Source organism: Pteronotus mesoamericanus, unplaced genomic scaffold (assembly GCF_021234165.1).
Source record: "Pteronotus mesoamericanus isolate MK-2021 breed Mesoamerican mustached bat unplaced genomic scaffold, CSHL_Meso_final contig_73, whole genome shotgun sequence".
Taxonomy (NCBI): Eukaryota; Metazoa; Chordata; class Mammalia; order Chiroptera; family Mormoopidae; genus Pteronotus; species Pteronotus mesoamericanus.
The window spans coordinates 3,098,816-3,122,911 of NW_026555245.1; the positions used below are offsets into that span (position 1 = coordinate 3,098,816).

General features: G+C 40.6%; 1 protein-coding gene across 4 annotated transcripts in view; it reads left to right on the forward strand.

Moving 5' to 3' along the window:
* Positions 1-10,610: 10,610 nt before the first annotated feature.
* AGTPBP1 (ATP/GTP binding carboxypeptidase 1) overlaps positions 10,611-24,096 on the forward strand; it is a 147,096-nt gene continuing 133,610 nt past the window's right edge. For 2 of the 4 annotated variants that reach the window (XM_054582945.1, XM_054582944.1), the window contains exon 1: positions 10,611-10,813. In XM_054582945.1, coding sequence (XP_054438920.1) covers positions 10,626-10,813 — 188 coding nt within the window. In that variant the 5' untranslated portion in view covers positions 10,611-10,625. Of the gene's footprint in view, positions 10,814-10,839; positions 10,998-24,096 lie in introns of those variants that run through there. The other 2 variants (XM_054582946.1, XM_054582947.1) reach the window with 2 other exon arrangements.

Consider the following 24,096-nt stretch of genomic DNA (forward strand, 5'->3'; position numbering starts at 1 on the left):
TAAAATTTAGAAAATGACAAAAGCAAAAAGAGGAAAATGAAAATCTCTTTATTCATCATCTAAAGATGGTCACTCTTATGGTGTATATTCTAGCTCTTTATATGTACACATAAAATTCACCCACATACACATACCTTTTTTTAAAAGAGAAGTTTTAAAACTTGAGTTCACAAAATAATGGCACTTGACTAGTTCTCATCATAGTTTCCTCATCTGCTATACATGGGTAAGAGTTGATCTACAAGAAAGGCCTCTTCTTTATATAAAATTCTAAATAAAAGCTAATGTAAAAGCTTCATATTTTAAAAAAAATCAAGTGGTTGTTTTAGTAGGTATTAAAAAAATACAATCTAAAAGTATAATTATTCAATAAACATAAAAGTCTCTCTCCCACAGCTTACCAGTCCTTCCCAGAGGCAACCATTGTTATCAGTGTCTTGTTTATTTTTCAGAGCTATCTTGAGCATATACAAGCACATCTGTAAAGTGTAACAGCTAATTTAGAAGAAGTTTTCTTGTTTTTGTGTGGAAGTAGAGCTCAAACATTTTCAATCCACTAGAATTTTTTAAAAAATGTTCTGTTGTTTTGTTTTTATGCTTTATTTTCCTTTGTGGCTAGAGAAATCATCTTCTGTATGGTCATTACTATTGTCATAATCATCAGCAAACATGAATTAAGCCCCTACTCTATGCTGGTTTCTGTAAGAGTGCTTTCACTTAGAAAATGAATTACCTTGATCTTGGGGGTTGCAGCTGGCAAGATGATAATTGCATAACAATAATACTTTCTGCATTTCAGAAATAAAGAATCTATATTTTCTGTCTAGAAAGTTAAAAAGAAAAAAAATCCCAGCATAATCACATTTAGAGGTGAGTAGGTAATGTGTAATGTGTATCATGGAACGTGTAATGTGTGTTTAGGTATGTAACATATCTACATACCAGTGTAGATATGGTAGTTCTCATTATTTATGTATAGCCAGCATGATGGTGGGATGAGTTTTCTATTGCTACTGCAACAAATTATCACAGCCTTAGTGGCTTAAAGTAACACACATTTATTATAGTATAGTTCTGTAGATTAAAAGTCTAACGATAGGTCTTACTGAGCTAAAGTTAAGGTTTTGATAGGGCTGCATTCCTTTCTGAAGGTTGTAGGGAGAATCCCTTTCTTTCCCCGTTTCAGTTTCTAGAGGCCACCGCATTTCTTGGCTCATGACCTCCTGCCTCCTTTCTCCTTCTTCAAAGCCAGAAATGTTGCATCTCTCTGATCCATCTTCTGGAGCTACGTCTTCCTCTGACCACAGCCAGGAAAGGCTCTTTGTTTTTAAGGTCTCATATGATCGGATTGGTCTCAGATAATTCACAATAAACTAGGAGTAGTCTTCCTATCTCGAGGTGCTTAATCTAATCAGATCTTCAGAGTCTCTTTGCCATGTAAGGTAATATATTTACAGGTTCTGGGGATTAGAATGTGGACATCTTTGGTGGGGGGCATTACTCTGCCTACCACAGGGATCAAGAGAAATGAATTCCCAAAGGAAAGAAGCAATCTTCCTAAAGTGGACACCTGCCGCATTACAGCTCCACTCAGGGGTGATCCTGGAGGACAACAGTGAAGAAAAATCCTTCCAATGGGCAGACCTTTGAGCAATGGACTTGGTTGTGTATATTTAGAATGAGAGATGGCCAGAAGTGTGGATCTACACTGCTTCACGGGTAGTTATTAATTGTTGGGCTGGTGGGTTAGGGACTTAAAAGAAACAGAATTGCAAGATTGGTGACAGTTGCCCTGGCTGGTGTGGTTCAGTGGATTGAGCGCCAGTCTGCCAACCCAAGGCGTGTAGCCCGTTCGATTCCCAGTCTAGGGCACATGTCCGGGTTGAAGGACAGGCCCCCAGTAGGGCACAGTGACGACCAGTACCCCGTGGCCAGTAGCTGGCACCCTTCAGGCAGTTTCCTAGTGGAGTGTCTTTGATGAGATACCTCCCTATGAATAGCTTTCCTCAGCACCTTAGATGCTGGATTTCCAGTAAGTTCCAGAGGACAGATTTCTAGGAAGTTCTGCCCCACAACACCCAAGAGACTTCTCTGCCATCCAGTGAGTCACTGCTGTGCTTTATCCAAAATCTGGATCTTGAACCTGAGGACTAATAACAGATAGAAAATAAATAAATGCTTTCATTAATATGATTAACTATTGTCTTGAAATTTCCATCTCATTGTGATGAGAAGAGTCAGAGTCTGGTCTAGTCCTCAGAGGAGGGAGGTATTCCTAAATTTCACGTATCCTAAATAGGAAGTAATGTTTCTTCAAGAATTCATGAGAATTTATTTCCTATTTTTAAACCTGAAGCCGAATACACTAAGATAATTCTGTATGGCTTTTCTTTGTAATTAAGATCTCTAAATCCTTCATATTTGCTTAAACTCTTGTTTTATAAGGTTTGGTCTACAAGGTTGAGTGTGACAGAGAGATTAATGTGTGAATGAGACTTTCCAATGTCCTCCTTTGGTTTCAGGATAATGCAATCTTTTGGTACCCAGGTTTTGTGGCTGCTTTAAGCCTGCAAAAGAATAATTAGTCTTTGTAGGTGTCTTTTGCAATCTGCTTTTACATATATAACTTTTAATAATCTACTCTATGATCTTCAAATTAGTTATGATAATTTAAATAATATAACTTTTTCTGTTAAAATGTTTTTATTGTAGAAAATATTATAAACATGGAGGAATAAAAATAATAACTTTTTAATGATCTATAATCCCACTATCAAGTGATAATTATTGTTCAAACTTTAATGTATATTCTTCCAGTATAGTTTTTAAACATATAAAGATATTTTTTGTAAAAATGGAATCATGTGGCATTTAATCTGCTAATTTACCTAACAGTATATCATGACTATGTTTTTATGTCATTAAGTGTATACCTCTTAAACCCTGATTTTAATCCTTTTGAATTAGGACCTCTTTTAATCTAATGAAAGCTAAATTTATTAAGCCCCAAAAGAAGACCCTGCAAATACACTATTGAAATTTATCAGCAAATGCACAGAGGAGGATTTAGGGTTTGTGCAATTTGAAGCTTATATATGTAATATTGGAAACTCTCTTTTATTTGTTTTATGTTCAACTTTAGTTTTTGTTTTGTTAGGTTGCATGATTTCTTTTAAAACATTTAAACAATGCAAAATATATGAAGTGGCAACACTTACCCCAACCTGGCACCAAGTAATTCTGGTCAACAGAATGGTATTCTCCTTTATAGAAGTCTGTTCATGAAACTCTATGTGTACAATATTTCCTATAGTGGTGATTTAAAGAAATACAAATGGGATCATACAATCCATGCAGTTCAACAACTTGTTTTTCTCATTTAATAACACTATATTTGACATTGAATAGTATTTCTTAAATGTGAGAAAGTGAATTTAATTTTGACTCTCCATTTCTACGTTTCAATCTAATTTAATGCTTAGCTGGTATGAAAAAATTCTTTAATGTTTTCAAATCAGTTTATTGTTAAGTAGGTAGTCTTTTGGAAATGCTGAACAGTTTTATTAAATAAGAAAAAGAGTACTTACAGTATTTGTGATTTTTGTTCAAATGTTTATTATTTTTGCTTATTAAGAAGTAAAACAAAACACTTGTTTAGCCTGCAGGATTGAGAAACTGACTTGAAAATAATGGGAAATTGCCTTTTTCACACACTGTGGGTAGGCTCTCTAAAAGAAAAAAAATCACATGTAAATATATATAAATTATTTATATGGATATTCATTTTAGAATGAGAAATCACAATATCTTCCTAGGCGTTTGGAGATCTAGGTCCCTTTTAAATGAGATCTATTAAGGAAAACTACCAGAAATACTCATGTATAAATGCTTCTGGATTGCAACCTGGCTTCCCCTTATCATCTGGAAAATTCTTTGACTCTCAGCAATTTAGTACTCACAGGGACCTACATAAATAAGGGGCTAAGAAAGCCATCTTAGCTCGTCACTTCATTAGCCTCAAGGTAATTTCACATCTGTTCATGAATTAAATTCATTGGACCCCTGGTTAACAAGTCCTGATTTACCACATCATTTGTAATGGCTTCCTAGTGATCTATATTATAGATGTACAATAATGTGTTTAACTAGGTGCCTTCTGTTGAACGTTAAAGATAGTTTACAATACCACTTGGAATAGTCATCCTTATAGCTAAATCTCAGTATACTTCCCTGGTTATTTCTTTAGGATAAATTTCTGTAAGTAGATCAAATAGCATCTAAATTTTAAAACTTTAGATTTGGCAGGAATATTTAAGTTCCATATCACACATCGAGAAAGTGAGGGTGTAGTGGTTTACAGATATGGATCTTTAAACTCAACTCTTTAGTCCCTGAATCATATATCATTCACAGTCTACCACATGACTACTGGAAACCATTTGTCACTGTAAAAGTCTTTGCCTCCGGAATGACTCCATTGTGTGAAATGCTAGGGTTGTTTCCCTCCATTTGCCGGCCATACCACATTCATATAGATTCAGCTCACGTTGTTCCTACAGCATTTCTGCTCCATGGTCTATTTGTGATAAACATTTCAGTTTGTTACGGAACAGCTATTAGGTACTTTGTTGAGCATTATCGTGAGTACTGTTTCTACCACATTAAGAGGTGCTTGATAAATTGGTGATTGTTGAATAATATTGAATAGTTACAACAATCATACAACTACAGAGGACTACTTGTGTTACAGAAAGTTCACAGCCAAGCTTGTGCTCCTGGCATGTATGGTTCCAGATGGAAATGGCTATAGACTTTTGAGAGGTCTATGGCTGTTCTAAGCTTGATGGCTATAGAGTTTTCTTATAAAGTTTGTTGGATTTTGTATGTGTGGAGGGCAGGACCAATAAAATAGCATTGGTCCAGTCAAGATAGGATAATGTATATAAAACAAAATGGCGTCACTCATGTCAACCAAGTTAGCTGCCAGTGAGCCATGACACTTTGGTTCAAAAAGGAAACTACCTAAGTCATGCCAGACGCATCTGGCAAAAAGGCATGCTTAAGTTATCTGCACATGTGACGAGAACAGCCATGTCTACAGAGCAGGACCACCCACAGATATGCTTCTGGGGAAAGTGTCCACTCATCATTGGGGTGCCAAGACACTTATCAAGAGACCCAGAGGAGAATCAAGATGGCTAAGGAGTGAGTGGAAGTTCCACTGACCTCCTCCCAGGACAAATGTGGAATTACAAGTAAATTGTGGAGAAATCACCTGGAACAAACAACTGAACAAGAGCGAGAGAGGAGCCTTATAACCACGGAGACAGAAGAATCAGCTTTAGCACAATCTAACTGGTAAGGAGTGTGATACAGACCTGAGAAGGCGGGTGGGGCGCCCAAGGGTGGCAGCACCAGAAGGATATTGAAATGGCCAATTGGATCCCCCTGAGAAGAGCGGGGTCTAAACCAAAAGCGGGGATCTCTAGGCCACAGCACCAGAGCCCAAAAAGTGCACAGAAAACAGCCAGCTGCAAAAAGCGGCAGGATTGTTTTCTGCCAGAGACAGGTGGCTGGAGACACAAAGAGCCTTCTATAGGGCCAACACAACATTTTTATTTGCAGCCACTAACCCTGGTCTCCGGCAAAGGCCGGGGCAGAGTGGGCTAGAGACGTCTGAGGAGAGACTGGGGAAAGAGGCTTTGAGGAGAGAACCGAGAGAGTAGCCGGCAGGATCTCAGTGCTGACTCATCCCCCAGTGGCAGCAGCCATTTTGCTCAGGAAGAGGTTACTCCCCCTGAGCGGCACCAGCGTCAAAGGACCCAATAGCTCCGCCCCCAGATGAGATTCCACCCCACCCTGTGCTGTTTAAGCCGCCTGCTGAGTGCAGAGTGGCCGCCACAGACAGTAGATCCCTGGCTGAAGGGGGCACAGAGAGGGCTGGCGACACTTGAGGAGACTGGGGACAGAGGCTTTGGGGAGAGAATGGAGAGAGTAACCAGCAGGATCCCAGTGTGGATGCCTCCCGCATAGGGCAGCAGTGTGAAAGGACCCAATAACCCCACCCCCAGGAGGGACTCTGCCCTGCCCTGAGCTGTCTAAGGTGCCCTGCTCAGTGCAGAGTGATGAGATTAACAGCTGAAGGAGGCAGCCACAAACAATAGATTACTGGAAGTCTGGAACAGACTGACTAAAGTCAGACAGGGTCAACATCTGACGTCATCAGAGGCAGATCCAGAGAGTAAAACCAGTGGTGTCCAACCATAGAAGTTCACGCCACAAAATCAGGAAATCAAGACAGATCAACTTAAGAAGCAGAAGCAAAAGGGAAGAGTCTCACAAATAATGGGAAGACAAACACACCCTGCTCGAAGGGAAAGGAGGAATCCCCACAAAGACAACTAAATGAAATAGAGGCAAGTAAACTATCAGATATTGAGTTCCAAACAATGGTTCTGAGGAAGCTCAATGAACTCAGTGAGCTCAGAGAGAATTACCAAAAACTACAGGGAAACTACGAGGAACTTACTGCAAACTCTATCAGCATGAAAAAGAACATAGAAACTGTCAATACGAGACAAGAGGAAATGAAGAATACAATTTCTGAATTGAAGAACACAGTAGAAGGAATCCAAAGCAGGCTAGATGAAGCCGAGGACCGAATCAGCGAGCTGGAGGACAAGGTAGAAAAAAGTTCCCAGAAAGAGCAAGAAAAGGAAAAAAGACTCAAAAAGAATGAAGAGGCATTTAGAGAAATGCAGGACAACCTGAAACGTAATAATATCCTTATAATAGGGATACCAGAAGGAGAAGACGATGAGGAAGGGATAGAGAACCTGTTTGAAAAAGTAATGATGGAAAACTTCCCTAACTGGAGGAGAGAAAAAGTCACACACGTCCAGGAAGCACAGAGGGTCCCATTCAAGAGGAACCCAATGAGGCCCACTCCAAGACACATCATCATTAAAATGGCAAATATCAAAGACAAACAGAGAATCCTAAAGCAAGCAAGAGAGAAAGAGGTAATAAGATATAAAGGAGCCCCAATGTGGCTAGCATCTGACTTCTCAACAGAAACACTGCAAGCCAGAAGGGAATGGCAAGAAATATTCCAAGTCATGAAAAGCAGAGGCCTGCAACCAAGACTGCTCTCTGCAGCAAGGCTCTCGATTAAAATGGAAGGCGAAATAAAGAGTTTCCCAGACAAAAGAATGCTAAAAGAATACACCTCCACCAAACCAGCATTGCAAAATATGCTAAAGGGACTGCTTTAAGATGAAGAAAAAGTTTCAACGAATATCCAGTTCCTTTCACAGTTGCCAATACTTGATATTACCAATATTTTTAATACTCATTAATCTGATTGTGACAATGATGTTATTTTAATTGTTCCTTTACTATTTGTTGAAAGTTAACCTGTTTTAGTATATTTCTTGCTTATTTCTATTATTTTTTTCCCCTAAAAGCTTTAAATGACTTTTGGGTATTTTTTATCCATTTATTGATTAAAGGTTTGTAGAACTTTTTTCCCTAAAAAAAAAAAAACACAAGAAACAAAAAACCTATTTACCATGTTTTAGATGGGTTGCAAATACTTTTCTATTCTATTCCTTGTCCTTTAACTTTTTTTATATGTATATTACTATATAGTTAAATGTTTAATGTCATAATGTCAATATTAATAGCTTCTGGGGTTGAATATTTTACTTCAGGTCATGAAAAATATTAATTCTATTTTCTTCTGAAACTCCTTATATTCTACATATTGATTTTTAACTCACCTGAATATTTCTTATATAATCTGTGAAACAGGGCTTTGTATTTGTTTTATTTCAAGTAATAGTGGTCCATGCACCTTATTTGTTGAATAAGCCTTATTTTACCCATTGATTTGAAATATCAACTTAATAATACATATATTAATCAGATATATACGTTTGTCTCTAGAATGCTCATTATATTTCATTGATCTACTTGATTATTTCTGTGCTGGTGTCATGTTGGTTTAATTGCTGAGACTTCATAATGGTTTTAAATTTTTAAAAATATTTTATAATTAACTTCAACATTTAAAAATAAATAAAATCAATATACATTTAAGAAAGAAAAAAAGAAAAAAAAAGAGACCCAGAGCAGAGGAGTGCACCATTCTCAAGCGTCTAACTGAGGCAGGCTTCAGACCACTGCTGAGACAGCTGAGTTCCTTACACCAGGGTGCTGCTCCACATCATGGTGGTTTCCCTTGACATCTGCTGCCGGAGGCTCTGCTCTGCTGGATCCAGGCTGTACCCTCTTCAACCTGTGAGACCAGCTCTTCCTTGCAAAACGCTGATGGCTCCCTTGCCCACCATGCTGTCTCCCAGACCTGTTGACTGAGGCTCTGGACTCGGGTTTGTTTTCCCCCATTGATTGCTATGTGTGTGTGTTATATTTCTTTTAGATTGTTAAGAGTATGAGTAGGATATTGATGTATGTTGATGTTCCACTTTGAGTGAACTGCATACAATAAAGGCTGAGTGAATGGCATAGATACCTTGTGTGACTCTCATCTATTCCTTGGTGTTGGGTTGCTTAATAGGCAACTAGCTGAGCAGTTGCCTGGCTGACTTACAGAAAACACTAAATCGCTAAACATACGTGGGCAACAGTATGTTACTCTATTAAATGTATACAAGTGAGAAAAATCAGCAAAAGAAGACAAAGAGATAGCTGGCTGGGCTCCAATGGTCACCTTTTTCTTCCCTGACTATTGTGAAATTAAAATAATTAAGTGTTTTTTAATTACCTGCAAGGCACTGGCTGGACTGTAATGAGGAATCCTAGTTAAATGAGCATCATTATAAGGTTAGACTCTTATCTACATCAATTATTTATGTTTAGTTTTATATATCATAGTAAAATATTTTAAGGAAGCTGTTTAAAATAGTGGAAAACACTGACCAACAAGATTGGCTCTACTTTCTACCTAGTTGTGTGTGTTCATCTACTGGGTCTGTGTTCTGGCTATCAAACCACACTAACAATGCTTTGAAAAATGGAATTCAAAATCTACAAATGCAGGCATTTGCATTTATATCTTTCTATAATGCCACTCAATACTGTTTGAATAAAGTTTCATATGTATTACATATATTTAATTTCTGTAAAATGTTAAATATCTTCAATAATTAGGCGTTCTCAGATAATGCTTTCAGACTGGTTTGTCTGGGGTGGTAAGTTTTAAAATTATATAAAATACCATAACCTATTTTTTTGCGCTTACAGTGACACTTTGGCATTTAAAAGATGATAGTTTCGTGTTTATTCTAGTAAAGACATCTATCTGGGCAGGGCAAGCTGCAAGCAGCTCTCCTGGTACACCTTCAATTACTTGTTGAAACTCCCTTACACCTGCCCGATCTCATTTAAACATGATGGTAAGAAAATAAGACCCTAAGAACTTTCAATATATTTCCCTGTCTCAGCGATTTTCAACGTTTTTCATCTCATGACACTCATAAACTAATTACTAAAATTCTGCAGCACCCCAAAAAGTGTTACATTTTTTGCTGATCTGACCATATTAAAAGGTATAATTTTGATTCAATCATACCAGATGACCATTACTGTGTTGGCTGTTGTTTTATTTTAAAATTTAAGGGAAAGGAGATCAGTGCCCCTGACTAGTGAGGTACTGCATATTTTAAAAAATTTTGTGCCTCCTGCAGCAGGCTCACCAGTTGAAAATCCCTGCCCTAGGTGGCTGTAATAATGTTACATTCTTTGTCAGCTACTATAAACAGCAGGAAACATGACCCAGGCTCTTGGGGAAAATGTATTTATTAAATATATATTACAGTAAACACAGAAGGGGGTGTATCAGTATTTAGTTTTTCTGAAACAGAACTTCCTCAGATAAAACATTCCGTCTTTGCTTTCAGTGGCCAATTTAGCATTGTCATTTTCGTGACCATATATGCAGGCACAATACAAAATAGCAAAAAATAAGTCAGCATGCTATTTTCTTCCCTGCTGCACTAGGCTTGAAATTTAGGGTTGGCCACAAGGTGCAATTTAGTTGTGCTCTGGGAACCCAGTTGGGGAAACTGCTTGTCTCTAAGCGTCTTATTATGGATTCTCCTTGAGGTCAGGAAATAGCTAAGCGTTATCACGTCCCCCAGGGACTGATGTGACCTGGTACCACGTGGGGAGAGTTAAGAACCGCTCGTCCGGGGCATCTAACTGGTAATAGGGGTGGGCGTGGGTTTAGTTCCGGGAAAAGGCGGGGGCTCTAACTGGGAGCGTACAGAAAGGTGATTTGCGGAAAGTGGTTATCCACCGGGCAACCCGTTTTGTTCGGTTGGGCGGCAGCTGTAGTGGACGGGGGCCCAGGGCTCGCGCAAAGCCCCCTCCAGCCAAATGGCCGAGCCTCCCCAGCCCTACCCTGCCAATACCGGCGCGCGCTCTCCTTTCTAGGCTACGCGCACTCCCCGCCCCCACCCACGCGCGTGCCCCGCCCTCCCCTCGGAGCGCGTTTCCCCCGCCCGCGCACACGCGCGCTCCGTCCTTCTCGCTCCCTCCCCGCGCGCGTGAGCTAGCTGGCCGAGGCGTGCGGTGGGCGGGGCGCCGCGCTGACGTTGCCCGGGATGCGGGAAGGTTCCTCCGCTGGCGCCGCCGTCTCTGCCTCGCCTGCCACCGGGGTTTGTATGAAAACACCCGGCGGCGGGCGGAGAGGAGTTTGCGGTGCGTCCGTAGATCAGCCGCCTGCACTGCCTGCGCCGAGCCAGGTGGTGTGGTTCAGCCCATTTCCTGCTAAGCACCTCCTTCTAAGCTGGTGAGCGCCCCGCTACCGTCCGCGCGTCCCGCCGGCCGACGCTCGGCCGCGGCTTTCCCGCCGCCGGGTGTCCCTCTGCTCTCCCCGGGCCGCGGTGTCTTGGGGGTGGGAGAAGCCGGGGGAAGAGCGACTCCGGGCCTGCTGCGGTCTGCGCCCTGGCACCCCCTCGACCCTCACCTGACAGGTTGTGTAACGCATGTCTTTGGGGAGGTGGACAGGATCTTGAGGGAAATCCCTGATGGGCTGGGGCTTTGGTTGTTCTGGAAAACGCTCCATCCTGCTCCCACCCACCAACACCTGGTCGCCCTTCCACCCACTCCCCTCCTCCCAAGGAGGGTCCTCGGCGCGGTCTCTGAGTAGAGGCGGCCCTTGTGCCCTGCCCTTTCTCTAGGGCCCCGAGCGCCAGTCGCCGTGGTGCAGAGCAGAGCCGAGCCGAGGAGGGGCGACGGGTCGTGGGCTGGTGCGCGCCCTGCTTCTCCTCCTACTCCAGTCCCTAGCCCAGCACCGACCCCCTAGATGTGCCAAGCGTCAGGTGGGGTGGGTGTGGTGTGACCCCGGCGATGACGAGTTTTGCCTCCTTTCAGTGGGTGTTTGGCCTGCAGTGTGTCTCTGTTTACAACTTGTCGCGTTGTGGGTTTGATGTGAACCTGAATCAGATTGCCCTTGATGACTCTGCAGAGTTTCCCAACAGCCTTTATTCCTGAGTTGCTTGTTCTTAATTGCGAGTATTCAAGGACTCGTGCATCCCCTACGCGAAGGCTTGCTTGTCCCTCCTCCCCCGTGTCGTTTAAGCCTGTTTGTACCAGAGTAGTTTTGAATCCGTTGATTTCCTTTCCTGGGCATTACCCATTATAGAATGAAGTTTTAATACGTCTTAGTATACTCGATATGAATGATGGTAACTTCAAGCCCATTTCTTGTTTTCAGATAGCTGGCTTAAGTGTCTGAAGGTCTAGGACTGTTGATGACCTAATACTTTTCAGCACTTCTTGATTACTTATTTTCACTTATTTTTCGTGTCCATGTTGTAATCTTTATGTAAATCAAATCATCTCTTTCTTTAGCCTCTGCATTCCTCTTCTGGATTGTCTTTTTCCCTGAGAAAACTAGGAAGTTATTTTTGTAATTGTATTGTGGAATGTTTTCAGTTCAGTAGACCAAAAAAGTAGTCGTTTATTTAAGGCACTTTAAATAAAACATGTGCCAAAAGTTAAAACAAAACCAAACTCTGGCACATCTATAAGGGTGTCTTGTGTAATTGCTGTGAGTCTTATCCACTCCTTGTTTCTCATCCTTAAGCAGTGTTATAATATGACCTGTTCAGTTTCCCATTCCATTTTTCTTAAGTTCTACAATGAAGTTTTAAGTTCATTTTTAATGACCTTAGAACTCTGGCTTGAATTGCTTGGGCACATATTTAGAACTGCAGTCTCACTCTGAACTCTGAAATGAAGGGGGTAGACTGAGAGTTACCCTTGTAATTAGCCAACACTGCAAAACACTGTGAAGAGGGATTTTTACTGACTTGAATTGAAGCATTATTCTCTTTAGAACAGGCTAACTAGAATCCTGTGTAATGGTTTCATCTTTTATAATAGCGGAGGGAAAGGAGATTCAAGACTTGTGAAATTATCTAATTTGTATTATATTCTACAATTTGGTTAAAAAAATTCTCCATAGTACTCACCATACAAAATCTACTCTTCTTGGTTGAAGTCCCATAGTACTTGGAAGGTGAACATCAGTTGTGATAAATGAACCTGTCAGAGGATTATTTGCAAGTTGGGAGCTTCTGGGAGACAGAGGGTAGAGTGGGCATGACTTTGAAGCTTTGTATATTATCGCTGGTTGCAGTGCCTTCATCCTGTAGTGTGGTGACTAGGGAGTTGGGCCTCAGAACTATACTGGCTGCGTTTGAAGCATGGCTTTGCTTTAGAAGCAAGTTATTTATTCTCTTTGTGTTTCAGTTTTCTCAGCTGCAAAAAATGGAATAATGGCAGTTACACGCTTAAGACATTGAACATTAAATGAGTTGATACATGCAAAATGATTAGCCTGGCACATAGGTCAGTAAATATTACTGTTACTGCTTGTCTTTAGTCTTTGAAGGGGTCTAGTAAGCTGAAGAAGGACTTTGGGCTGATGGAACATTATTAGTGCTGATTGATTCCACTAAAACCCATTCACTTTTTTTTTGGGGGGGCGGTGCTCAATGAGAGCTGAATCTCACTGTCCTGCCTTGGAAGCATGTAATTTAGTTTTAAATAGAACAGCTGGAGCATGAGTGGGGTGTCCTGAGATGCGGCCGGAGAGCTGCTGAAGTATCACTGTTTGTCCCTTCTCTCAGAACCTTGGATTGTCTCCCTCGTGGTGGTGGCGGCTGCTATTTTAATCACCTGTTTCTGAGTATGTGATTGCATTTCTTTGACTGTCATGAGCTATGAAAAAATTACCAAACTATTGATGGTTATATATATTTTTATTTGATCAGTATATTACATATTTCCAGTGTATACAAAACCACTTTCCTCTAAGCGTTTTTTTTTTTTTTTTATGTGTGTCTTATTAGTATTACACGGAGTGAGGTTAGTTTTGATTTGATATTGCCTTTTCAGCTTTCATGTAATTTTCTTAGGAAAAATTTTTTTTTAAATTAATGATTTTATGTACTTCTTGTTCTTGGTTTGCAGGGATCTGATAGTAGTAGTATGATCTTTAAATTAGACGTTTTAAAACTTTTAGTTTTGGGACCTTTACACTCTTAAAAAATTATTGAACTCCTTAAAGAGCTTTTGAGTCCTCTGTTTTCTTAATAAATGTGCTAAAAGTTTCTCAATTTTACTAATGTATTCAGAGAGCCAGCTTTTGGTTTCATTGCTCTTTTCTCATTTTTTCTAGTCTCTATTTCATTTATCTCTGATATAATATTTAAAAATTATTTTCTTCCTCCTATTGGCTTTGGGTTTAGTTCTTTTTCTAGTTCCTTAAACTGTAAAGTTAGGTTGTTTGAGAACTATCTCTTTTTCAATGTGTTTATAGCTATAAATTTCCTAATGAGCACTGCTTTCTCTGGTTCTATAAATTTTGGTATATTGTGTTTTTATTTTTATTTGTCTGTTAAATATTTTTAATTTTCCTTGCTATTCCTACTTTGTCCCATTGGTGGAGAGTGTGTTATTTAATTTCTATAAACTTATGAATTTTCCAGTTTTCCTTCTCTTACTGATTCCTAACTTTATCCTTTGGTTGGAGAAGTACTTTGTATATATCTATTTAAAGAAAAGATCTCTTGAGACTTAATCTGTGGCCTAACATATAGTGTATACTAGAGAATGTCCAATGTGCATTTGAGAAGAATGTGTATTCTGCTGTTGGGTACAGTGTATGTATGTCTAGTTGGTTTATTGTGTTAAGTGCTCTGTTTTGTCTGTTTTTTTCCATCCATTATTCAGAACTGAAGCCTCCAACTGTTATTGTAGAATTGTCTATTTTTCCCTTGCATTCCATCATTTTTTGCTTCATTTATTTTGATAGTTTAGTTATTAGGTGTGTGATGTTTATACTTGTTCTATCTTCTTGCTCTCTTGAACTTTTTATTACCATATAATATCCTTCTTTGTCTTTTACACCATTTTTTTTTTAATCTGATGTCTTTTTTGTATGATATTAGTATAGCCACCTCTGCTGTCTTTAGATTACAATTTGCATGGACTATCTTTTTCCATCTTTTCACTTTCAGCCTATTTCTAAAGTAAATCTTGTGGAGAGCACATTGTTGGATCATGCCCCTGTTCCCCCCCAATCCATTCTAATCTCTGCTTTTAGATTGGAGCATTTATTTACATTTAAAGTAATTACTGATAAGGAGGGACTAATGTAATTTTGCTCTTTGTTTTTTATATGATTTATGGCTTTCTGGGTTCCTCCTATCTTGTGTATTTTGATCCTTATTGAGAATGTTAGTGGAAGTTGACTTTGGCTGCGGTACTTTCCTTAAAACAAACAAAAAAAACCATTTTAACGGGTCAGAGTTAGGTTAGAGGCAAAGAAAATATTTCAAGGTAAGAATTTTAATCTCATCTAGCAACTATATAGATTTAGGAATTTTGACAGTTTAAGTTTAAAAATAGTCATTTGGAATCTTGAGTTGGGGGGAGGGTTATTTTTAAATAAACTAGTTAAATTGAAGTGTAGTGGGATTCTACTTCCCCAACAGTAAACCCTTATTATAACTTCTGGTATAACTAAAGCATCACATAGCAGAAATTAAACCTTTTGTAAGTGCCAAAATATCTTTTGTGGAGTAAGTGCAAACCGTCCAAACTTGTGTTTTTAATGAGGATACATGATGAAGAAAGGTAAAAAGTATAATCTTTATAGGTTTATTCTTACCTACATTATTTGATAAAGTTAATGACAGTAATATGTGTGAAATAAATTAGTCTGTTTGCAGATTGGGCTAATAATTGGATGTCACATGCGTAAGGTAACTACTAGATGAAAATGTCAAATTTCGTAATTTAGAGTAGGTCAATATACACAGGCCATGTTCAATATATATATTTTCCTAATTTAAATGGTAATTATCTTTATCTGCCTGCTGCTGGGAATGGTACTCCTCTTTTCTGTACTAACATCACAGATATTTTTTTACCTCCTTCCCTCAGAGTTTCTCACTTTTTCCTTTAATGATGTTGCCAATGGTTTGAGTATATTCTCTGTATTGTTCCTTGTTAAATACTCAGGATTGCATTTTCCATCACATTGACGTAGCGGGTGTGGGGGAATAATAGTAGCTCCCTTATGTTCTTGAAAATTGATTTATTCCTTTCAGATGTTGAAACAATTAGAGAAAGCCAACAAAAGATGATGTGTATTCAGTGTAACTGTTTCCCCAATTTCCTGTGGCTGAACCAGAGATATTCTTTTTCTAATCTTTACCCAAGGACATGCTTAAAGAGGGAAGGGAGCATGAGAGAGAGGGAGAGAAACTTTGATGTGAGAGAGAAAACATCGATTGGTTGTCTGACTGTGACCAGGGGCTGAGCTGCAACCTTGGCATGTGCCCTGACCAGGCATTGAACCCATGACCTTTGAACCCATGACCTTTTGGTTTACAGGAGGATGCTCCAAGTGACCCACACTGGCCAGGGCCAGATATTCTTTAACTATGGTCTTTTTCTGTTTGGTGCACCACTCCAGCAGGAACAATATGTAGTATTTAATAGCAAAAGTTATCATTGTTGATTGGAGCAGTGTTTCTTTTTTTCAATTCATTGATTTTTAGAGAGAGAGAATCGAGGAAGAGAGAAAGAGAAAGAAAAAAAAAACCATTGATTTTTTTTTTGTTTAATTTACTTATACATTTATTGGTTGATTCTTATATGTGCCCTGACTGGGGATCGAACCAACAACCTTGGCATAAGAGTGTTGGGACAATGCTCTGGTTACAGAACCAGCTAGTGGGTGTCTGACTGCTTGTTGCCAACAGGCAAAACTCTGGAGACAGTTTGGGAGAGAGGAAAAGGAATGTTTTATTTAATGAACATACAGTTTGAAATTAAAGGCAAGTTTCTGCCCCAAAACCCATTCCCTTGTAAACCAAAGAAAATAACCCTGCCACCAGTTGCCAGGCCAGACCGGTCTTAGGCAGCACCTGAAATTCCCATTCCCTTTAAAAGTACTGTCCTTGGGAAAATGCAGGTGGCTGAAGCATGCTTATGGTCATGGTTTGCTCCAGGCATCATTTGGAACCTGTGTGAGCTGCACTTTCTTTAGCTTCTACTTGTCAGTTCAGCCCTTACTCCTCATGTCTTCCGTGTCATCTCACTGATGCAACTGTGCTCCTAGCCAGACACCTTCCAGGACTGGCCGGGGTGCCCACTGGCTTCAGCAATAGACATGCCGTGGCTCCTTCGTGCAAGTTGCGGGCCAGGCAGGCAAGCAACCACCTGGCCACATGGCTGCCGAGCTGTCGGGGGTGCAAAGCATTGACTGGCTAAGCACCTTCCTGCATGTTTGCGTGGCGGGTCTGAGGCCCTGCCTGGGCTGGAGTGGGTGGAGCGGTGGCAGCAGCAGCTCTGCCACTGATGGGGCCTGCGTCGGAAGAGTGTGTGTAGGTGGTGGGCTGGCAGTTGCTGCCGAGGCTTCCCATGGCTAGGAGGGGTGTGGGGCTTGCCACTCAGCCACACAGCACCCACAGCCTGCCAGCCTGGGCTTCCTCCCCTTCCCTCTTCCCTGTGCCTCCTGAGTTCCGGGAGCATTGAGGGTGGGATGCCCGGAATATCCCTGGACCACGTGGTCTCCTGCCACCCTGGGAACCCGAGACCCCATTGGCCGACTGGACCATCTTGGGGAGCTGATTGAAAAGTGCCAGGACAACATAAGCTCATGCACGGTCCCTGGTGCTTCCCACCCCTCCCCCATTTTCGAGGGGAGTTCCCCTTTAAAATAACCCCGTTTAATACTCTGAACACTTACAACCTTCCAAGGGCAGATGGATGAAGGTCTTGTTTTTCTGCAATTATGTCATGCTGGCCAGGAGCGTAGTCTACCTGTGCCCTAATCCAGAGGTCCCTGACAAAAGGGGGTCTGGAGTGGAGGGGAGTCTTCGTGCCAGGAAGAAGGATCTTGTGAGGTGCAGGTCAGTTAGTTGTCCCTGGAAGCGGTGTGCATGATGTCCAAAGGGTGACGTTGTTGGGCAGGTTGGCAACCTTACTGTATTCTGGAGGTGACATATTCGGCAGGAGGGTTAGAAGGCACAATCAGGGCCACAACATCTAAATAACAAAAGTAGCGACTAATTCTATAATGTTCCACTCTTAAGAAAGAGAGGCTTCCTTGGAGGAAGGGGGGATGCAAGGTGGTCACGCCTGTCTGAAGCCCTTTTGCACACTGTGTTTAACTTGGGCTGAGGGAGATTATTCTGTGATTCCCCCCTTTCAACACTACGGACCTTTTCTGTCCAAACCATTAAGGCAGAGAAGAAAACCAGTTTCAAAATGAAGCCTATAGGCCACCCCATACTTCACCAACTCTTGGGTGGGGCCTACACCATCTCTGAGTCTGCAGACTGTCTTTTGAGAAGATGTTCAGCTGCAAGGCCTTTGTTGGAATGATACCAAGCAGTGACAGTTTGACAAATCCTTCATGTCTGTAAATTGAACACCTCAGGCGCTGCCATCAGGTGCTAAGGCAAACTAGTTTAAAACTTCTAAGTGAAAGCAAACCTTAAGAACAGTTATTGGCACTAAAGTCCAGTATTCACAGCTGAGCATTGTGTTTTTCCTTAAAACCTGATTCCCCTCCCCAGATTACCCACATTTATCATCCAAATTTCTACAGCGATCAGTTAGGGAGAAAATACAAAGCAAAAAGGAAAATCCTTGTCCTTCCATTACCTATCAAAATTTTATCTCTATGCCTTATATGCTTAACTTCCTGTGAAGTTGTAACCCTTAGAAACCTGTTTCTTTTTAAAAAAGATCTTTTCAAAACAGAAACAAAAATCCAAAGCGAAGACAGTTCCAGAAAAAGGTAGGGGGACTGGAACTACCCTTAGAATCTTGTCTCACACCAACTAGTCCCACCAGCTGGCCCCACAGACAACCTCTTCTATGTCCAGATGGCACACATCCCAAATGGCAGAGACATTCTCTTACACCAAGCAGTGCTGCAGACGACCCTGATGGGGTCCAAATGGCATGAAGCCCAAATGGCAGAGATAGAGGATCTGGGTATAAGGAAAACAGGTAAGTTCCCCCCTGTACCCACAAGATCAGAAGGCAAGCAAAGAATAACTGTAACCATAAACTGAGGTCTCCCTCATTTCAAGTTAAAACTCTCACAACTTTCAATACACATGCAGAAAAAACCGTAACTTCCTTTCAATCCTTGTTCTTTTTAACAATGGGAAGGACCATACCCTAACTCAGGATCAAGCAGCCAGAAGTCCCTAGATTTGCAAACACGTAGATAAAGTAAAGGAACATTGTCACTTTGCATTGGGGTCCACTGTTTTCTTCCAAAAGAGAAATTTCAAATCTGCTGGAGTGCAGGTCCAGCTGTCCATTTCAGCATCAACCATGGCAGCAGGGTTTGAATCCTCCTCAGGTGGTGCTTGTCTTATCTGTGTGTGGTGGATGCAAGGCTTAATTCCTGTGAACTTTAGAGAAGAGTATGTTGTTAGTAGGACATCATAGGGACCAGTCCATTGCTCGGAGAGCTGCTGTTCAGGACCTTGAGTCTCCTAGGTCTTTAGTTAAGACTTGGTCTCCTGGCTGGAACAGGTGCCAGGGCTCATCAGATGGGTATGTGGACCTGCAGTGAGCAAACTTGTGAAGAGTGGTTAGTGTTTGCCCTAAATGTTATACATATTGCTTAATTTTTGTCTCCTCCAAATCAAGGGGTGGGGGGCCGGGGGACATTCCCAAAATTGAGATTTGGAAGGGTCTCCTGTAAATTATTTCAAAATGGCTTAACTTAAGCCCACTTCTGGGTGCCACCCTCATTTGGAGCAAGGCAGTGGGGAGTGCCTGGTCCCATTTCAAATGGGTTTCCTGGCATATTTTTGCCAGGGTCTTCTTTATTGGGTGGTTCATTTTCTCTGTCTTTCCCGTGGATTGAGGCCTCCAAGATGCATGTAATTTCCATTGTATTTGCAGTGCTTGTCCAACCTTCTGGGAGATCTCGGAAGTGAAAGATGGTTCATTGTCCCTCTGAATGCTGCGAGGAACTCCAAACCTAGGAATTATTTCTTTAAGTAGAAGTTTCACTACCCCAGTCACCTTCTTAGTTCTAGCGATCCAGAAAAAGTGTCTACAGAAACTAACAAAAATTCCCTCTGGTTTTAGGCATCTTTATAAAGTGTTCTTGCTAGTCCTCAAATGGGCATAACTCTGTATATTGTACTTCTGCGGGGGTGTGTTCTTAGGATTGTTTTTGGCACATACTTGGTAGGCTTGGGTAATCCTCTGACTGGTTCTTTGCAAATGAGGGCCCTTCAAAAGAGGCCTAATGAGTTCCATCAAAGCATTTCCTTCAAACGTGGCCTAATAAGGTCCATCAAAGCATTTCTTCCATAATGTGCCCCTTCATGTAGGTGTTTGGGGTGGGATACACTACAGCTTCAGGGCGTGAGATTATACCATGGGCATTGATCTTCCGTATGGAATTGGGGTCAGTGTTAGTGAATCCCCATTCATGGGCCCGTTCCTCATCTTGCTCTGTATACTGGGGTTTAAATTTTGACAAGTCTAAGCAGCGGATCAAAGTCCCTAGGTGTGGTGGCCCTCTGGCTCTTTGTCTTGCTGCTTTGTCCTTGCTCTGGATAGGGAGGCTCCCTGGCCAAACTGGGTGCCCTGACAGGTCTTCAAGGGGCAGGTCCATCCTTCATCATACAGGGGTGGGACCGTTGGCTCCCTGGGCCCTATTTTAGGAGTAGCTGGTGGGTGTGGCGAGGTGGGTCCTCCTGCTGCTAACCCTGTGTCCCCTGTGTTATTGCCTCATTCTCCTTTTCTTCCTTGTCTTACTATCAGGAAGAGATTTCAAGGCCCCTTCCCTTTTCTGCCCCATCAAGTGGAGTTCTGTCTCTGGTTAAATTCTATTATGCAACAACATAAATGCCTTGACATAATGGATTTCATCCCATTTGTGTAACTTGGCAATACTGTTCCAATTGCATAATGGTACAGTAACCTAGGGAACCTTTCCCCATAATGCAAAACATGTATAGGCCACACAGTATTACAGTAATAAATCAATACCTGGACATTACATAATAATTGCATGTACTCCAGTCCTTTAAAATTCTACCCAGTGGGCTCCCTCCAGGAACCAACACTGAACAAACCCTGCTGGCCCAGATACAGAGCAGGCCCAACCCTGTGACCAATACTTTTCTTGAGCTAGAGTATACAAAATTGCTTGCTTTTTTTGTGTATGAGCTAGCTTTGAGGAAGTTGATTTATTTTCCTGTATAATTTTCTGCTAAAGTCAAATACCCACATATAATTTTAGTACATGCCATATTTAAATACAGAAAATCAACTCATACAGACCCCTTTTCCAAAATAAGGTAATGAATACTGTAGACTTAAATTGTTAATGCAGCTTTTTTGTTTTAAACTTCTGTTGGATAAGTAACTCAGAATACTGCCTCCCAAAGACCCAGGTGGGTCAAAAGTTTTGCTTTTGTGCAAAAGTACATAGTATTTTATCATGGGATGTTGGCATTGAGGTACAGAGCATGTAAATCTCAAATCCTAATTTAGAAATGGTTGAATTATGAAAGTTCCTGCAGAGACTGAGCTTGTATTTTTTAGAAAAAGCTTTATTGTGATATAATTTAACCATATAATTGTCCCATTTAAAGTATGCAATTCATTGACTTTTAGTATATTCACAGAGTTGTGGGACAGTTATCACAATTAACTTTAGAACATTTTTATTACCTCAGAAAGAAACCCCACACCCCTTTAGCCTCTCCTCCTACATCCATCTCTCATAGTCCGAGGTAACCAGTAGTCTGTCTCTATAGATTACTTATCCTGGATATTTCATATAAATGGAAGTCATATAATGATATTGTTTGATGACAGGCTTTTTTCAGTTAACATAATTTTTTTTGTGTGTTACTTTTAGAATTGTTAACGACGTAGTATTTTCATGTTTCACCTAGGTAGCACATATTAGTATTTTGTTTCTTTTTATCACTGAATAGTAGTCCATTATATGGATATATCACATTTTTTTCACTTACTGATTGTTGGAAATTTACGTTTCCACTTTTTTGTTATTATGAATAATGCTGTGAATATTTGTGTACAAGTTTTTGTGTGGATATAGGTTTTCATTTTGGGGGGTATATACCTAGAAATGGAGTATCTGAGTCATTTGGACACTTTATATTTAGCCTTTTAAGGCACTGCTAGACTGTTTCCATTTTAGCTGTTCTATTTTATGATACCATCAGCAATATATGAAGGTCCTAGTTTCTTCACATTCTTGTTAACACTTATTATCTTAATCGTTTATTATTTATTATAGCCACTTTACTAGGTGCGATGTATTATCTCATTATAGACTAAGTTTTTAAATAGCAGTTAGGCATAACAGGAATGATAATAGTCTAAGATAGAATTAGTATTACAATTAAAGTATTTATTAGACTGACCTAGGACTGTACTCTTCAGTAGCCATTCTTAACTCTGGCTGTGCATGATTAGTATCATTTCCTAACTTAAAAAAATGATGTCACAGATTTATCTAATCTCTGAGGATATGGTATAATTTCTTCTCCACAAAATTCTTTACTGAAAAAGAGAACAGTGAAGATTCAGTTGTAAAGAACAGAATCTATTTCAGATGCCTTAAGCATAGAGCGTTTATTTACCATAGGATAATAAATAGCTTAGAGAATTGTTGGGATGTACAATATTAATCTAGTTCAGTCAGGAGACAGAAACCACACAGTAATTTAATAGGGAAAGATTTATATAAAGAATTATTGACTGTTACAGGGGATTGGAGCAATGAGGGACTTACCAGTAAGAAGTAAAGGTAACTCTAAGGAATATAGGAATAGCTAATACAAAGAGTAGTTACTACTCCCAAGGCTGAGATAGAGTGGATCTCCCTCCCCCACTGAGGTCTAGACCTTGTTGGAAAAGGACAAGTTCAAGGCAAGTAGCTGTGGATGGTGAATTTGCTGGATAGGCACCCTCCAGGGTGCCAGGAAAAACTTCATGGGAAGATGTCTCACCAGAGTCACTGTGCTGCAAAAACTGCCTGGCCTTCTGCTGCAGAAGCTGCATGTGCTGCAGGAGCCTGCTGCTGGAGAAGCCACCCTCGTTGCAGGAGTGTGGGTCCTTGTTGAAGGAGTCTGAGCTCACTGGAACCAGAAGCAAAATTCTTTCACCTGCAATGTGTTTCCTGTGCCCTCTTGAAAAAGCTTAGTATTGTGTTAGCTGGCAAAGAAATGGATATTTTGACAGCATGAGGTCTGTCCAGAAAAATATAGAAAAGAGAGACATTTACTATACACATACTATAGAAAAATAGAGACATTTATTGAAGAAGATACAAGAAACATTGTACATAGGATAATGACACCTCAGTCCCCTTCAAAGTATGTACTTTAGGATCTCACTCAGTTCTCCCAGTTACCATCAGCTGCCCTGAAGTATTTTTTTGAATCCCATAAACAGTCTGAAATCTCTTTGAAAGGTGATTTTAGTTTTAGGAAAAGCTGGAAGTAGCAGAGCACCAAATCTGGGCTGTACTGGGGCTGAATTATCTGGCTGATACGATGTTTTACCACAAAACTCTGCATGAGATGTGATGCGTGAGCAGGTGCGTTGTTGTGATGAGGCTGCCAGTCACCAGTTGCCCATAGCTAGGATCTTCTGAATCATTCAAGTAGTTTCCGTGGAGGAATATTCAAGCTTAATGTAAAATTTGATGCAGATTCGTTGCTCTACTCCTCAGTCATTTTGAATGTGACAGCCACACAGTACACATGCTCACTCAACAGTGTCTGCTGCCCCCACTAATACAGTGAAGTTGTCATTGTTCACACCTGTGCATTCTATTCTACTCTCCTTGCCTCCAAGGTTACATCAATGTCGCACAAAACATTCTCATTATATTAACAATGGCTGGACCTTTTCTGGACAGACCTCATACATCCATTTTCACAGAATAGGCAAAAGGTTAATTTGGAGATGAGGGGCAATAAATTGTCTGGCACAGGTAGTAAATAGTTTACAGACCTGTTCAGAGAACTGTAAAGAGAGTCTTAAGTTGAGCTTCAAGGAACAACTCCCAAAATCTGCACAGAACTGAGAAACCAAAAGTGGTATTGTTTCTTTTAGATTAAGAGGCCTCATGTGTAATTGTGAAATTGCTCCTAGATTTTCATTGCTGGGATCACAAACATGTCTTAAAATCAGGAAACTCTTGTGTTCAGGAGGCTATAGTGATCAGAAATGTTTTGCTATACTTATCAGTTACAGAAGTAGGCTGGAACTGGACCTGTTCTTCTTGGCACCTGCCCATCCTACAAGAGACTAGACTGGCCTTTAGCCTTCCTCAGTCTTTCTACACTGGAGGAGCCAGGAAATCATTTTTAGGTCTCAGGGAACTCCTCTATAAAAATGATAACATCTATAGCTGTGATATTAGTTTGAACAGAAAGGTTTAGATACAATAATAGTTCTTATCACCTCCAATTCAATCCATTAGTGAAGTAGGGATCGTCTGTCCTAAATAGTATGAAATGGGTA